Raw genomic sequence first — 16,761 nt, 5'->3', positions numbered from 1 at the left:
GAGAATAACTGTCCGTGGCAGTGAGGGCCGCCGCCGCATTGTGGCGCGAGAGCGGGGAACGGAGCGGGACCGCGGTCTGGAACCGGCTCCGCCCCCTCCCCCCCACCCCGCCCCACGCTGGAGGTGGATACGAGCGCAGAGCTGACAGCCGCAATGTGCTCTGAAGTGTGGAGTCAAGTACCCCTGTTGTCTCATTGAGAGAGAGAGTCAGGCCGCTGGAGTGCGTGGTGCATTGTGTTTGTGTGTGTGAATGCGTGAGTGTGTCTGCGTGCGTGCTTGTGTGTGTGTGTGCGTGTGTGTGTCTACATGTCAGAGAGGGTGTGTATGTATATGTGCTTGTTTATGTGTGTCTGTGTGTGTATTTATGATTTCCTGTGTATTTTGTGTGAATGCAAGACCGTGTGTGCATGTGTGTGTGTGCGTGTGTGTGTGTGTCTGCGTGTATTGGTGTGTGTGTTTGTGAGAGAGAGAATGTGTGCCTGTGTGTGGGGACAACACTAGAGAGGGTATATCTTTTTCTCATGCAAATTACAGGCAAAGGAAAAATAAATCCTGTTTTCACTAACTGTCCTCCCAGTGGAGTTTATTGTAATGAGAGGGTCAGTGCTATTTTAGAAAGACTGATTTGTGTATATTTAGTATTATTCGTTTTTAACAAGAGAGGTGGGATGAGAAGTGATGCTGTTACTTCAGGGACAGTCTCAGTCAGTCAAGGTTGCTTCTTACATCATATACTCCCTGTAGATGCTCTCATTTGGAGGTCCTAGGATAGAATGGGACACTGGGGCATATGCCACACGCACCCACACACACACACACACACATACACTCACACAAATGCACATGCAGTGATATATTCGCAGAAAAACACACATAATTTGCACAGACATTAATACACATCACACACACGCACACACACACACACACACACACACACACCCTTCATGCAGTACATGCACAGAGTTCATTGTATGCTTTAACTGTACTAGGGGCCAGCGAGACTGGGGGATCCTCCTCTTCTCAAGTCAGCAGCACTGAGTCAGATGTCTTGGAAGAGCTGGATGCCATCGCATACCGAACGGGCTCTTGTCTGTCCCAGGAGCGCTCCAATAGCTTCAATGCAGACTGCAGTTCTCCTGACACAGGTAATTCACGTCACTCAGTTACACCTGTACAGACATACTGTACCTGACCTAACTATACACCTGAATCAGTATCACATGAATAGAGTACCAGCAAACAAAGCACAAGTGCATGTCTTTGATATATACTGTACTGACACATACATACACCGGTTGATCTATAGGATATTATTCTTCATTGAAGGCAGGGTGAAAGAAAATCTATTTGAGGGAGGAAGAAATATAAAGTCCTCCTGTGAGCACTGTAATAATACTGTTGATTTCTGTTGGGTCTGGAATTCATACAGCATTTGTCCTGAACACTGACAAGCAACTAAAGGAAAAAATCGATTTTGTTCTTTCCAGACAAGGTTTTTTTGCACTCAGAAATCACTGAACTAACACGCCAAGCTGAGATTGTGAAGAAGCAATGAGTGTAATGCTTTAAGTCAAAGTTGAAGACTAATTAATTTGAAAACAGGCCGTGGTCTCCTTTCACACACCTATTTTTTCCTATATAAGCTGCTTTTTGCCTGTGTATGAGCAGTAAGTTGTAAAGAGATATTACCCAATGAAAAATGACCCTTCTTCCTGTCAATATCGCAAAGTTCCTTCACTCTCCTGGACCCTGGTGAGGTGTTTCCCTCAGCTTTACCCAGTGAAGGATCTTATCACATCAGGAGAATTCATTGCAGTGGATGGAAATGCATGGAAAATTACAGGAACTGTCCAGCCCCAGGGTTGACTCTACATTTGTTATGTAAAACTCCTTGGCATACAATATGTGAAATGTATTATTCAAACAGATCCTGAAAGTCTATGTCCTTAGCTAGAGAACTTCTCATACTCGGTCCTGGGGGACCCCTTTGCATTTGCCAGTTGTTGCTACAGCCAATGTCTTGCCTATTTAAGGTTGTAGAACACACGTGTTTTGGTTCTTTTAATTTCTATTTAACAAAGTGCAGGTTTGGATTGTTAACATTTGGTTAGTTTTAGTGGCCAAGTATCCAACCTTTCACCAGTTAGGAGCCTGTTGATTCACCTCAGTGTTTAATTTGGTCAGTCACATTTTTTATTACCTCTTTTTATGCAATCATTTTCAATATGGCCCAATAAGCACAATGTGGAAATTGACTTTTTATTATTTGTGTATGTATAGCTATATAGCTATTTCTGACATAATGTGGCTTAAGAGGCTAAAGAAATTCCCCAAAACATGTAAAGAATCAACAGTTTGTTAAAATTTGAGGATTGCAGTTGTGGATGGAATGAAAACCAGTATACACAGGGGCCCCCAAGACTAAGTTTAAGAACCTCTGATCAAGAGAATATTTTATCATTACTCTCCTTGTACAGATCTCATTGGAGGAAGCATCAGTTCTGCTCAGACAGATATAACATGTCTGTCCTGAATGATAGTAAATGGCTAATTCATTCTAAAGAACATGCAGCTTGCAAGTCTCCAGTTGTCAGCTCAATGTCCTGAGGGCATATCTGAGGCACAGTTTGCTACATAGAGGCTGTGACCTGTGTGCCATTGAGAGAAAGGTTAAAGGTTAAATACAGCAAATGATCACCACAGTAAACTTATGTGAGGAATACTGTCACAGTATGTCTCTGGAGACACTCAGCTAGGCACACTGTCCTGTCTCTCTCTCCTGCCCCCTGCTGGCTGTATGAGAGTCCTCCCGCTCCCATGGGTCAGTTCTGTGAAAATGTCTGTTTAGACTGCCTGCCTTGCTCTCTGATCCAGGTGATCCCCCAGGACTGCAACTTTATCAAGGGCCTAAATATGGTGTTGAGTCCCGTAATGATGGGCCCCCACCTGCACTACTTCCTGGGATTTCATTTTCAGTATCACATGACCCCTATCACATGTTTAAACCCAACGTTGTTCTCTCGCACTGTTGCAACTGCAGAATTTCCCTCATTTATAATGAAGTGCTTTGCCTTTCCCTGACAAGAGATCCGTGACACTGGTATCTGCCAGAGTGGATTTCAACAGTTATGAACAGAGCATGAAGAGGTAGTGAAATGAGCAGAAACATGAAATGAGTGTAAGGTGTGAGACTGGTGGGCATGATGTCAGCCCTCTAATTGCCCTGTGAAATTCCCCTCTGGTGGACCTGGCAGGATTTGCATAGGCAGAGGGCCAACGGTCTCACTCAAACAGTTTAAATGAGGTGTGACCATGGGAGCTGGACCCGGGCATCACCTGTCATCTCTGGCCAAATCACGTTGTTCAATCAGCAGCTGTGCAACGCCCAGTAACTGTTACACCTCGTCCAGCAAGGCCCATCCTGGTCCCCTTCAGACCAAGCGTCTCCCTCCCAAACTCCCTGCCACTACCAACTCAACTCAACAATGATCCTCAAATTCTGGTCATCTTGCTGTGGAATCCTGGCCCTGACTTAGGGAGATGTAGAGTCTGGTTTGGTTGGTTGGATGTATCATCCCTGAGGCTATGCACTGTTGAGGTTGTGATTGACTAGTTGTGCTGTCTGTCTACAGTACCAAAATTAAATTGCCTGTACATATTGTCTCTGCATTATTAAGGTTGTGATTGACAGAAATGCTTTCTCTCAGCAGTGCTGTCACATCGTGCTGACTCCCTGGTTCTGGACTGCGACTCTGGCAGTTTGGGGTCCCTGTCCCGTGTACGACTCCTGCTCCTGGACCACCCTGATGCTGCGGAACCCTTCTCTCCAGTGCCAGAGTGTGGATTTCCATCTACAGACAGCATGGGAGATGAAAATGAGCATGCAGGAGGGACTTACAGGATGCATAGAGGGGATTGGTCCACAGGTATCCATCTTTTCTTTCTCTCCGGGACACTGATTGCTGCAACTGGACGTTTGAACTCCTTTTTTTGGATCAATACAGGTTTATTGAAATTGATTACATTTGTTCAGCTCATCTACTGAATGAACCTGATCCTATACTATGGAGATCAAGGAATTGGTGGTGACAATCTATATCTGTGTGTTTCGTTACGAGTATGATCCCAATTCAGACAGCAGGACATCTTATAGTTATAAGAAGCAGTGGGGATAGACACCCTTAAGTGTACACAGGCTTATGGAGCCATACTGTTTCCCTGTACATTCTTCAATTATCTAACAGCTTTTGCGTTAGCATGCTATCAGGTTAGGGTTTGGTATTTCTTGGACCAAAGTAACAAATGGTTTAGTTTAAGATACTGGATGTTTCTACATGTTCTCTGCAGCAGCTCAGGGGAACAGTGTTGGTAGAGCGCTATTAGTGGATAAGATTTGTTAGAAGTGCATTGACAGGTCAGCCCTGGCAAATCAGTATATGTAGACAGAATTGGCAGTTATTTCTTTATGACTCATGATAAATGATAGCACGATACAGCTCAGAAACAGGGACTCCATTCATTGCTCCTTGGGAGGAAATGGGCAGACAGGGGAATACCAGGGTGTGATGGGTGTAACTGCGGCTGGACGTCCTTGAGAGTAATGCCTTTTAAAGTGTATGTGCGTGTGTGTGAGCGTGTGTAAAACGGCACTTCTGTCGCTGACTTTGAGCCAGCGGTGGCCTGTCAGTCATCTTTCCACCTGGCAGCTGCAGGTCTTTACCCGTAAAACAATAAAGGTATGGAGTGGAGTGGTGTCTCTGTGGGGAAGGATAAGGTTTTATGGAGCTGATCAAACCACAGCTTATCATTAATCTGAAAAACTTAACACTTACACTCTGGCCACAATGTGCTCCATGCACATGCTGATGTGCATGCTCCATGCTGATATCCCTGTGTATATGAAACAAGTAATCAATATCATCTGAAAATTCACTTTATTTCTTGCACATTCACATCTTGAACTGGTTTACTGACTCGTCCCCAAACAGCAAGCTTAGATACAAGCTTAGAAGCAACAGGGTTTATGGTAATAATAATAATCTAAACTGAAACTGAATGTAAAATTTGCTTACAAAAACCTTGTGCTTGTGTGTAGCTTGAGTTGGGTCAAACTTCTAAACAGGACTTTTAGAATTGATTCTATATTTTTATTTATGCAATAGGTTCATTTAACTTTTTCAAATAGTTAACTATCTTTATCGGTTCTTTACAACAAAATAGTGAAATGACTCCCTTTCATGAAGATATGCAGCACACATAGGTAAGCATATTTGACACATGGTGTCCACGTCATGCTCTCTCTCTCTCTCTCTCTCTCTTTCTCTCTCTCTCTCTCTCTCTCTCTCTCTCAGTTAGCAGCTCTTTGCGTGTGTTGTCAGGATCCCTGGCGCCCCTCACCCCTGCAGGCTGTGGAGAGGGTGCCGGGCTGAAGGGACGTGGCACCAGTGGAGCAGAGGGGCAGAGCTCTCAACCAGCGGTGAGTTCTCCTTTCTGTGCGAGGGTCTCCGTATGTGGAACAAAAGGCCGTTTTAAGTAGGCCTTAAATCCTTTCGCACTATCAGCCCCGAGCTTAGGTCAAAACTGCCATTCATGCATTCCTGCTTCGAGGACGCATTCCTTCTGGCAGTCCAGTGAGAGAAATGTTGCACCTACACCAGCGTCCAATACTGAGTATGAAAACCTACGTTAGATGTGGGGCAGTCTATGCTGAGTACTATGCCTCAAGGTTCATATGCTTGCTGCTCTGTATTAAAAATAACTTGATCAACTAATAGACCACATAGCACCATTACAGTATTGTCTATAATAACTTGGGAAAGATCATCTGTTGTTTGTGGTTGTGTGCATCTCATTTAAAGCACACTGGCAAATAATGTGTCCATATTATATATTTTACAAGTCTTGCATTATCCTGTCATCCAAAGCTGCACTTCAATCTTGAGCCATTCATCAAAATATAACACAATATTGATTGCATCATATATGTCTCTGCACTAGGTTGTACCACAACAGCTATTCATATTGATACTGCACAGTGTACTTGACTGACTCAGCTTATTTTCATTTTAATTAATGGGGCTTCCTGATGTGGATTTCTACTAATTCACTGGGTTTAAGCAAATATACACTATAACTTGGTTATGGAATAGAGCCTTTCAGGAGAATGCATGCTTATCTGGCTCTCATGGACAGAACACACTACAGTGATATTATGGGCATATGACAAAATGGGACACAAAATGGAAAGATAAAAGTGATTGGGGAAAAAAATCTTTCATGTAGTGCAGATTGCTGATGGAAATGATTGTATTCTACATGAGATTAATAATGCACAGTCATTATTCCTCAAAGCCAACTTTTGTGCCTTTGATGCATAAGTTTGCTACGTCCACGTGGTGCATGAGTGAGATATGTCCAGAGTCTCTGCCTAACTTTTGTATTAGCTTTATCAATCAGGCTTAAGAGAAGGAGAAGCACTAGACAGAGAAATTCTCTTTGTGTTGCTCCATATATATAGTATACACTGCATATGATAGGAAAGATTGCACAGCTGAGACATGCCTTTGAGACGACCGTATACGCCTGTTACAACATCAATGCCTGTATACTCCATACCCTCTGATACTCCATATATCCCCAAAACTCCAAGGTCATGTGATTCTCCTTTCAGACTTTCTGCACTTATATTCTCAGTGCTCCACAAAAATCCTTGTGTGCTTTCAATACACCCACTCAATTATTAAAAGCATTTTTTTCTCTCTGTTGGGAACCTGTGGTATTTTCACAACAGGGAAATGGAGAGAAAAGTGGGCGGGTCTGTGGTATTTTGGTCAGTGCCTCACAGCAGTTTGGTAGTAAGGATGAAACAGGAACGGTCTGTTTCACGGTTCCCAGGTCCCCTGCTGTTGTCTGTGTTCCCTTTGGGAGGCTGTGCAGCTCAAGGGCTGGAATTGGGTTGCAGGGCAATGGGTCAGGGTCAGCTGGTTTGTAGATGATCATAGTGGAATGGATGCAGGTGCACCAGTAGAGGGAGTATTAATCCTCTCTGTGTGAGGTAGGGGTGGGACCCGCTCTGAGAAGCTGACTGTCTCATCTAAGCAAACCGTCCACCATCATAGTGATTCATTACAGTGGTTCATTGGAACAACGGGAGCTTGGCAAGATGTTCACAGCATACCAACAGCACTTTTCACAGTTGTAGCTGGTATCTACCCCTAGATCCTATAGCTATCCTATACCCATATGATGCATGAGAAGAGAGCCATCACAGCTGTGTGGTCTACATTGTCTACAAGAAATTGTGGTCTACAAACGTGGTCTACATTACATTGTTCTCTGTAATTTCTTTGTGAAGGGAAAATATATTAACTCGAGATTTTGCAAGACCATTGTAATTATTTTGTAACTTTTACCCTGTGAAAGTTTTTCATGATAACCTCCCTGCCATGACCAGTTATATTTTTGTAGAATGTCATTATCTTTAAAGCTTTTTTACAGGCATTTATTAGTTTGAACGAATGTACCAGTTTCTATACTTAGTTTCTTTTCCTGGCCGACATCAAACTTCATTTGGTCTGTTCTGATTGTTAGCTTATGCCTTTAATATGAAATAAGGAGACGGATTTTGTGATTGTAAGTACAGTAGACTTTGGACATACAAACACACCAAGAATGAAGATCATATGGAATTCTAAATGTTCCCCTGTAGGTACAGCTACTCAGATATTGAGACCGATGTACATTGAGACCCAGTAATGTATAGATTCTAACATGTTCTGACTTGTGTGTGTAATTAATGCAGGCCTCCTCAGGAGACAGAGCGAGCCAACCGTCCTCCCGTTTACAAGAGTCATTCCTGTCCGATTCTGCCCTGACTGTTGGGAGTGGAAGTGCCTCCTGTCAGTCCAAAGGTATTATTTCTGCCTTCATCCTGTTTCTCAGGGTAAACAAAGTGACCGTTGAATTTCACAATGAACCTGGGTCCAACAAGATATCAAAAGTGGGGCGTTGTCAGAACACCATATCATAGTCAGACCTGACTATTTGTCTATGAATTTGCATAAGCAACCTGAACTTCTGTTTGAGTTATATGGTCATTGAGGTTTTAATCAAATCCTGTCCTTCAAATGTGTTATTTACGCTAAGAAATATGCACAAGCTGATTTACACATTTCAGTTCATGCCTTTTTAATGCAGAAGGCTTCATTAAAATTCAAACTTGATGCAATGCTGTTTTGCTAGTTTGTGGGCAAATAATTGGCCAAGAAAGGCTGAATGGCATTTTCTCATAATTTTGTATTCTTATGTTCTAATATTCATATTTAAAATATTGCTGATCAGCAAGGGATGAAAGGGAGCTCCTTTCATTTTTGTAGTGACTCTATAAGCAATGTTAACAATCTGCAACTTATGGCATATTGTAACTCTACCGCAGTGAAAAACATGTTTAAAATGTTTTCTTTAATTCTGTCCATAGTGGGGCAATATTGAAACTTTGTTCAACTTTGTAGCTCTGTCAGAGTTGCTCTGACTCATTGGACCAATGTGATACCTTTGCTAATTGGCCAAAGTGAGGTAATTTATGACCCCTGACCTCCTCTCCTCAGGGTTGTAGTGGGCTCTGAAGCATTACCGGATGTGGGGATGGATGCGTTAGTGTGAGAGAGGAAAGTAGACACATCCATCCCCATACAAATGCAAGAGCCTGATATAAAGCTGGATGCAACATAAAGCATTCTTTTCAGTTGTGAGCTCAGCCCAGTAAAAGGCCTTCTCTCCCGTCTGACATAACGCTGTTTGTCTTTCCTCTGTCCTTAGTACACTTAAGCCCTGTGATCTTCTTTTATAGATAAATATCAGCTGGTTGATCTTCTCTCTGTTTGGAAGTCTTGTGTACACAGATGAATAATTGTTGAAAAGCCCAGCGTACGGTACTATATGAAACACGAAGAACAGGCTTTGCTGGATAGAAAAGGCTATTGTGTGTGCATGTGTGTGTGTGCATGTGCGTGCGTGTGTGCATGTGTGTGTAGGTGTATCAAGAACAAGAGCCTGGGCGAGGGCTCTGTTGATGGAGGTGGAGAATGCACATAGGGGAGTAGCTTGTTCATGGGGAGGGTGGAGCCTTGGCTGAGGTCAAGGCTTAGAGGGTGGGGTTTGAGGACAATGATTACTGTACTAAGCCTCATTATTTATTGTATATTTGTTCTGCAGTCGCTTATTCAGAGCAACATACAAGACCATCCGGTCAGGATGTATAAAGAGCATGCCATAAGGGATGTGAGCAAAGTGGTATATGTCCAGCAGAGTACAACATGTGATGAAGTTAAATAATGGAGATAAAAACATACAACAAGTTTCACACATGAATATCACAGGGAAACCCTTCCCTAATCACACTCTGTAGCATACAAGCTGTCTAACGTACATCATCCAACTAATGTGGAGAGGAAAAGTGTAGTGTTTGGGGCGCAAGACCTCATTATGAAATCCCAATGCTCCTGGTGGGGTACTGTAGGGTGCAATAATGAACTGTTGGTAATAGCCGTACCCTAGAGTGCCTGATAGGAGACCATCAGGGTCTTGAAATTGATACCCCGTTTATCATCTTGTAATTACAATGCTGTTATGTTCACTATATTGTTAAATTAATCAGGTTTAAACCTTCTCCCATCAAACTGGACTATTGTTAGGCTTACCACCCATGTCTGTCATCTACACGCCCCAACTGCACATCTGCCTGGGGGTGAGAGATCTGTGGGTGAATAGGCCTGTCTGTGGGTGAGGGGATCCCTGTGGTGAGCAGATCTGTCTGTGGTTCATTGTCTGTCACTGTTAGTGAGAGGATCTCTCTAGCAAGTTGATTCCCCTTGGCAAGAATGTGGTCCTCTCTTCCCCTTAAACTAGATGTGTTGTTTGCTTCATGGATAAATTCCTCTGCAATGCCACTTGTTCATTACCAGGCAATGTTAGATACTCAGTGGGTAATGAATGAGATATGCTGAGGCAGTCAGATTCCGTAGAAAGAATGCTGTGGGGGAAAAATGGTTTCATTGATTATGCCATGACAAGGGGGGGGAAAGAGATGTCAAAACTTGAACTAACCTTGGCAATTGCTGGAGCTGTTCCAGAACACTGGCCTTTAAGAGGCCAAAGACATGGTCAATCCCCAGGGGGAGGGTCAGCTTGAGGTCATTTAGAGGGTCACTCCTGGGGTCAGTCAACAGAGATGTGCCAGTTGGGCAGTTCTAGGCGGGGGAAGGGGGGGGGGGGCTGTTGAAAAGAGCAGGGCACTTCCTGTACTTCCAGGAAGGCAGTGACATTATGATAGTGGAACAAGGAAAAGAGTAATAACAAAGAGTGAAAACAGTGTTTGCTTCATGATGTCTTATCTTATATCTAATGAAATATCTTGCTTTGATAGAGTACTGTCGGTTTGTGTTTATGCGTGAGTGGGGATATAAGTTTGTTGCTGTTGGGAGTTGCTATAATAACTTTCTTCCACCTGCAGAGTGCAAATGACAGAATTTGAATTAATGTTTTTCTGTCACAGGGAGTTGTTGCTCATTAATCTATAACTTAGCGACATCTGACATTGACTGAGCTGTCAGACTATTTGTTAGGAATGCCATTGCTTTTCACAGTAACTTCCTGCGATTTATTTTTATCAAGATGACTGTCAGATTCAGTGACGTTCGGTTGCTTCCTTGACATGAAGATCAATTATGGTGATGTAGCATGGACATGCACGTCTTCCTGATAAATGAACAACTTTTTTTCTCTCGGTCACAGCAAAAAGTAGATTCCTGGTGTCCCAGGATCAGCAATCAGGCTTTTGTCCTTGCCCTCGTAATTATTTCATGAGTTTGTGTAATTCTCTGGGTTGGTGGGTCTTAGAGTGCCCACCGGGGTGTTTAGCATTCAGCTGGTACTGAAGATGTTAAAGTGTAAATAAATGTAACGATCCGCAGAGCACAAAAGGGGGCTAATCTGAACTGACCCTGAGGATTGTTCCGGAAGCCTCGGGAGGCGCTGGACAGATTAACGGACTGAAAGAGGGAGACACTGGGACAGAGATTAGCTGTGTTAGAAGCGGCTCTGCACACCCCCCCCCCCCCCCCAACCCCAACCCCAAAATCAGGACCACACACTGACCCCCCAAGATTTCCATGGCCATTGTCTCTAAATCACTGACACTGAGAGTTCAGTGGCTATTGTCTCCAAATCCTCCCTCTTTTCTACCTTCACCCCCAAAACCGGGACATCAAGCTTGTGATTGGCACTTGTCAGGACTGATAGAGAGGACGCTGTATTGGGAAAGAGGACAAAAAAGGCTCAGGACTGGACAATTGCCTATGAATAAATAATCTGTGGGTCTTTCTTTTCCTCAGCACCTCCCCTACTCCCCCTTTGGTCAGGAGCGATAGAGTAGACGAGACGCTGGGTGGCATCTCCTGGTGACCCGGAGCACTAAGTCTCATCCCTTTCTCAAACACACAAAGAAAGAGATACAAGCTCTGTCTTCCCTCCTCTCTGGTTCTCTGTGTGGTGTTTTTTGTTTCCAGAGTAAGAGAGAAGGATGGAGGATGTGTGTGTGTGTGTGATTTTTTTGTTTCTCTTGCCTGTCCAGATCTGGTAGTGCATATGTGAGGGATTTGACAAGGCTTCCTCTCAGCCAAATCCGGCTATCTACCTTTTTCAGAGGGTTCTGTTGGTATGGCAACCTGCTCTGTTTGGTTTAGATGGTCTCTAAGCATTTTCATTGCCTTGTTTCCAGCTTTAACTGACCAAATAAAAACTGCAATCCATTCAAGGATTTAACTATGAATGAGAAGAAAAATCTCAGAAAGGAAAGAAAGAAAATCCTGAATCATTGAAGTCTAGTTTTCTTTTTTTTAAATAATAAACATTAAATAATGAAAAGATGTCAACATAGTGGGTGGTTGTGTCATAAAATGTTGTGCGTTATTCTTTTACCATAAAAGACATCGTCTCAGCGTTCTCAATCGAATCAACATTCAGAATGAATTCCCATCTTCATAAATTTCAACTGATCATGATTAATATCCCTGACATAACTGAAAACTCACCACATATATATGATATATCTGCAACGCATTTCCTGTACCAAGGTTTGTGATCATGATGACATACATTCTTTTATAATTTGAGTGCGTTGAACATGAAAGATGTCTGAAGCCAATGAGTATGACTAATGGAGTCACTAATGGGGGAAGTTTGGGGGATGGAGGGGGTGCCCTGTTCAGGCAGGCAGCTAATGGTTGGGGGGTGAGGGTGGCGAAAGAGCTGCAGTCCCTGATGTAAGACAGACCATGAAATGGAACGTGCCATTTTCCACCTGGAGAGGTGACCAATGAGACACAGGACAGAGCAGACATTTGAGTGTGAATGATGGCTCTAGGTGTGTGGTTGTTCTGATTGATGAGTCTCTTTGACAGAGCTATACAGGCGCTACCGTCTGTGCTGTACGTCCTCTGGACAAAATGAACAACACCCCAGCACTGTGTTCAGTTCCCTGTGATCGCTATATTTTTGGGTGCACCCTCACCAGGATAGGACATGCCTTTTGTGGTTTGTGTAGTGGCTTATTAGATGGAGTGTTTTTACTTCAGAAAGGAGTTCAAAGGGGGAGAGAATGGTTGAGGGATATTGTTGTTCGCAGTAATGAACAACAACAAACTTTTCTGTTTTTCTCAGCTGGAGATATTTTAAGAAGTAAAATACTCAACAACAAAAAAAATCCAAACAATTATTTGTGTGTTGATACTAAACAGGGTCCTGCTCTCTCAAAAAAAACCTCAGCCGGCATATTTGAGTGTTATACTAACATACTTTGCACATGACTGACTCCCAGCCCTCATCACAATGTTTCTCAACTTCAGGTTTTTTCATCTGTCGAGGGTATTGGTATCACATTGTGAATGAGGTTCATAACTGTAAATGAGGAATGTGCCATTCTTCCTCTCCCTGTTCCAGGCTTCAGCGGGGCTCTGGAAGCCCCAGAGGCAGAGAAGCTCCACACCGACCCAGGCTGTCAGGGGAGTGAGGGCAGTGCAAAGCAGAGGAGAGCATCCTGGAAGCTGGAGCATCTGCTTCAGGAAAAAAGGAGGATGGACACGGAGAGGAAAGCCAAAGTTTCGCACATCTACTCCAAGCTGAAAGAGCATGAGACTGCACAGAGGCAAACCAATGGCAGCCACTCCAGGTTTGAGGACTGTGAGTCTGCACTGTAATTCAACAGAGTCCCTTTGGTCAATATATTTCCCAAAGCCTAAATCCCCCATGAACACATCATAAGATCTTTACAAATAATTACTAAGCTAATACAAGGTTTTAGGATGATGACATATCACATGTTGGGTAAATGCTGAACTCAGGTGTGACATAACACATGATGTGACTTGATTTAAGGTCTTTATTGGAGTGAGTTATTTTATGAAAAGTATTTTGCTCTGCTGATGGTGTTATATGTGCTTTTAGGCTTTGGGAATACAAACTTAATTTAACTCATACAAGTGGTTTCAAAACTGGGGTCCTATGAAGACCCTGGGATTCCCTCACAAAATCCCCAAAATATTCTCTTTTTGAAAATGTAATGTTTGTCATATTTTTTAAACCTTGCCTGGCTTACCATAGTAATATTGTGATCATTATAATTATTACATAATTATAAAGTATGTTTAATGTAGATCTATGATAGAATTACATCATGATTTAGACATTGTTCTACTTAATCACTGCATTTGAATAATAGCTGTTGGATAATGGTTTGCCATTTTATTGAGATGGGGGTATTTGGCCATAGGGTTGTTATATTGAGGGGTCTTGAGTTAAAAAGTTTGGGACGCCTTGTACTGCACAAAGATTGAGAGCCTGTTTGCGAGAGGTCTACTTTAGTGTATAGGGTACTGAGATGGTAAGGGCTGTGTTCCGCTAAGGGCCATAGAGCCAGCTGTCATGCTGGATGAACGCGTGTCTGTAGACCTGACTCCGGTTGAATAGGACTGATTGCGGAAGGTTTGTTCAGCGGTAATCAACCAACACCTGAACTGCCGGTTCAGGACATCCATGACCAAAACAATCATTTGTGTACGCGTGTGTGTGTTTGTGTGCGTGCGCATGCGTTCTTGTGTGAATGAGAGATAGAGAAAGAAAGTAATGAGGTACAGAGAGAGAGTTATTGGGAAACTTCTGTCACAAAACTGTATTTTTTGCTCTGTGACAATGTGAGACTCACTTGACTGCTGTCCACTTTCGAGAGTGCTGAATCTTGTGTAGCCACAAATACTCAGTCACACATGCACTTCAACGCATAGCCTCGACTGGATGAATTAGGTTGAGCTCACACACAGCACCTCTTTATTCAGTTACTTTATTGTCAAGGTGAAAATGAATTTCCATGATATGTACATAGGGACAACAATTTAGCAGTTACATTTTATTTAAATAGTATGTTTTCATGCATGACAGCCAGAGTAATTTTTGATTTGTTTTAATAGCACTATTTTACTAAATAGATGATAAATAAATCCAAAATATGGATTTATAAAGAATGGCAGTATATTCTAAAAATAATAAGCGTTGGCAAACTATTAAATGACTCAAATTATGCATTAGGTGTTATTGTGTCCCTCAGCCTGTGGCTAGTAACTCAATACTTGACTGCCCCTAAATGGCTCCTAATTGCCTGTTTTGTCCAAATGTTATAAAAGACTCCAGCTCCCTCTGTTAGGACTGACAATATGACTTCCCTACTTTCCCCCGCACCTCCACCCTCATTCTTACCCTCGTCCCCTGTGCGGGCCTGTGTTTGTGTGCATGCGTATGTATGTGTGCATGGATATGCTTGTGTGTCTGACATACAGTGCCTTTATGCTAGCGCTGTTTGCTCAGCCTTCTTTCAGGAATATCCCATTGTGCTCGATACAAGCTCAGAATGGCGGGAAGGACAAACAGCAGCCCGCTGATGAGTAACAGTGTGGCACCTGGCCACGTTTTCACAGAGACTGAGGAGAAAGACCACAAGTGCAGTAATGATGGTGGCGGGTGGTACTGGCATTTAGTTTATGTTTGTGTCTGTGTAAGGTCATTTTGAATGTGCCTTTGTGTTTCTTCAGAAACACCAGGCATACGGTCTGTTTGGCATGTCTGTCTGACCTTGTGAGGTTAAATGTTTGTGTGTGCATGTGTGTGTGTGTTTGTGTGCGTGCGTATGTGTGTGTGTGTTTGTGTGCGTGTGTATGTGTGTGTGCGCGCGCACGTGTGTGTGTGCATGTGTGTGTGCGTATGTGTGTGTTTGTGTGCCTGTGTGTGTGTGTGTTACTCTATGGGCCTATGGGTCTGTCTAAATGCTGCTGTAACACTGTGGTTGTGCTGGATCATGCTGCGACTCATTAGAGGAGACCCTTCTGTAGGCGGTATTCCACTCATCCTGTAACTGCCACAGTAATTACCGCTCTGTCACTGAGCCATCATCCGCACAGAAAGCTCAGCTGTGGCCTTCTGCAGAGAACACCCTCCCTCCATGAACTCTATCGCACAATCTTCTTGTCATCCGGTCAGTTCATAAGAATATTTTGTTCTTTGCTAAGCTCGTAAACACAATAACCAGTCTTTTGTGTATACGGACCCACCTGTAGGAAGTGTTTGGTATGATGAGCCGTTTAGTGAATAAAGATCTAAAGTTTCTTTTTTATTGCGTGTCAGAGCCAAAAGCGGCCCTGTGAGTCAAACGGAAAGAACAAAAAGTAAAACAAACAAGAATGAAAGAGTAAACCTCCGCGCTCCTCATCAGCACGTCCCTATTCTTGCTGTCTGAATCACCCTCATTTCATTACAGATTACAGCCTCGGCCAAACGACTCCCCCCCCTCCTCCTTTCTCTCTCCTGCCGGCGCAATCCCTTTCCTGATGAACATTTTCTGCTAGGCTTCACACCAAAGGAGCAGCCTGCGCGCTTTAAAGCGCCTGTAAAAGAAGCCGTCAGGCTTTGGGGTGGGATCAGATAAGGCTATCAGGCGGGTGGATATAGTGTGCCTGCTTTGTCCCGGGCCTCCCCCGCCTGCTCCCTCCCTAATCTCTCACTCCAGCGCACCTTTTGTGTGGGTGATTTCCCCGCGGAGCGGCCCCGTGCTGCTGATGTTATCGGCGGCGGGCCGGCAGCGGGTCCCCCCCGACGACGAGGCGGTGCCGGGGACGGGGACATGGACTCCGCTCTGCCGCGTGCGGACGGACGGGCCCGACGCCCCCGCCGAATCGGTCCGCGCGGGGACACGGGGATCGGGCGGGGTCAGGCGTGGATGTGTGCACGTGGGGAGGGGGGGGGGGTGTGGGTGGGGGGGTTACGATGGCGGCTAAAGCCGGATCAGGGTGCCGTTTGGGGACACGGGTCACTCCGCAGCTCTGAGGCTGAGTGGGACCGTCACAGACATTTGCAAACAGATGTACGACGTGGCGCTCGGCTTTTTGATCAATCAAGCTTTAAGAAGTAAAGTTGAGCTGAAGTGACTATAATGCTTTGTGTGTAAGGTGGGGGGGGCAAATGAAGGTCTGGTTTTGGTGAGGAATGAACAGATAAATAGCAGATTGACAATCCCATAGGTCCAGGGCTTTCATTCCACGCTGATTTAAATGGCGTCCCGCTCTTTACCTCTGGGGATGAATAAATCCATTATAAAATGGCTTCTCTCTTATCGTCTCTACTGAGGCCACAGCAGCTGGAGCTGCTGCTCACGTCTCCTCT

The 16,761-nt window shown here is 44.0% G+C and overlaps 1 protein-coding gene across 2 annotated transcripts in view; it reads left to right on the top strand.

Annotated features, from left to right (window-relative positions):
- Positions 1-16,761, top strand: part of LOC135259192 (uncharacterized) — a 42,954-nt gene that overhangs the window by 17,838 nt on the left and 8,355 nt on the right. Inside the window, exons 6-10 of one of the 2 annotated variants that reach the window (XM_064343261.1) lie at positions 990-1,145; positions 3,711-3,926; positions 5,352-5,476; positions 7,802-7,910; positions 12,997-13,236. In XM_064343261.1, the coding sequence (XP_064199331.1) occupies positions 990-1,145; positions 3,711-3,926; positions 5,352-5,476; positions 7,802-7,910; positions 12,997-13,236 (846 nt within the window). Of the gene's footprint in view, positions 1-989; positions 1,146-3,707; positions 3,927-5,351; positions 5,477-7,801; positions 7,911-12,996; positions 13,237-16,761 lie in introns of both variants that reach the window. The other variant, XM_064343260.1, reaches the window with a different exon arrangement.

The sequence above is a fragment of the Anguilla rostrata genome, chromosome 7 (genome assembly GCF_018555375.3).
Source record: "Anguilla rostrata isolate EN2019 chromosome 7, ASM1855537v3, whole genome shotgun sequence".
NCBI lineage: Eukaryota > Metazoa > Chordata > Actinopteri > Anguilliformes > Anguillidae > Anguilla > Anguilla rostrata.
The sequence above is the reverse complement of the archived record's forward strand: the minus strand, read 5'-3'. Positions and strand labels throughout refer to the sequence as shown.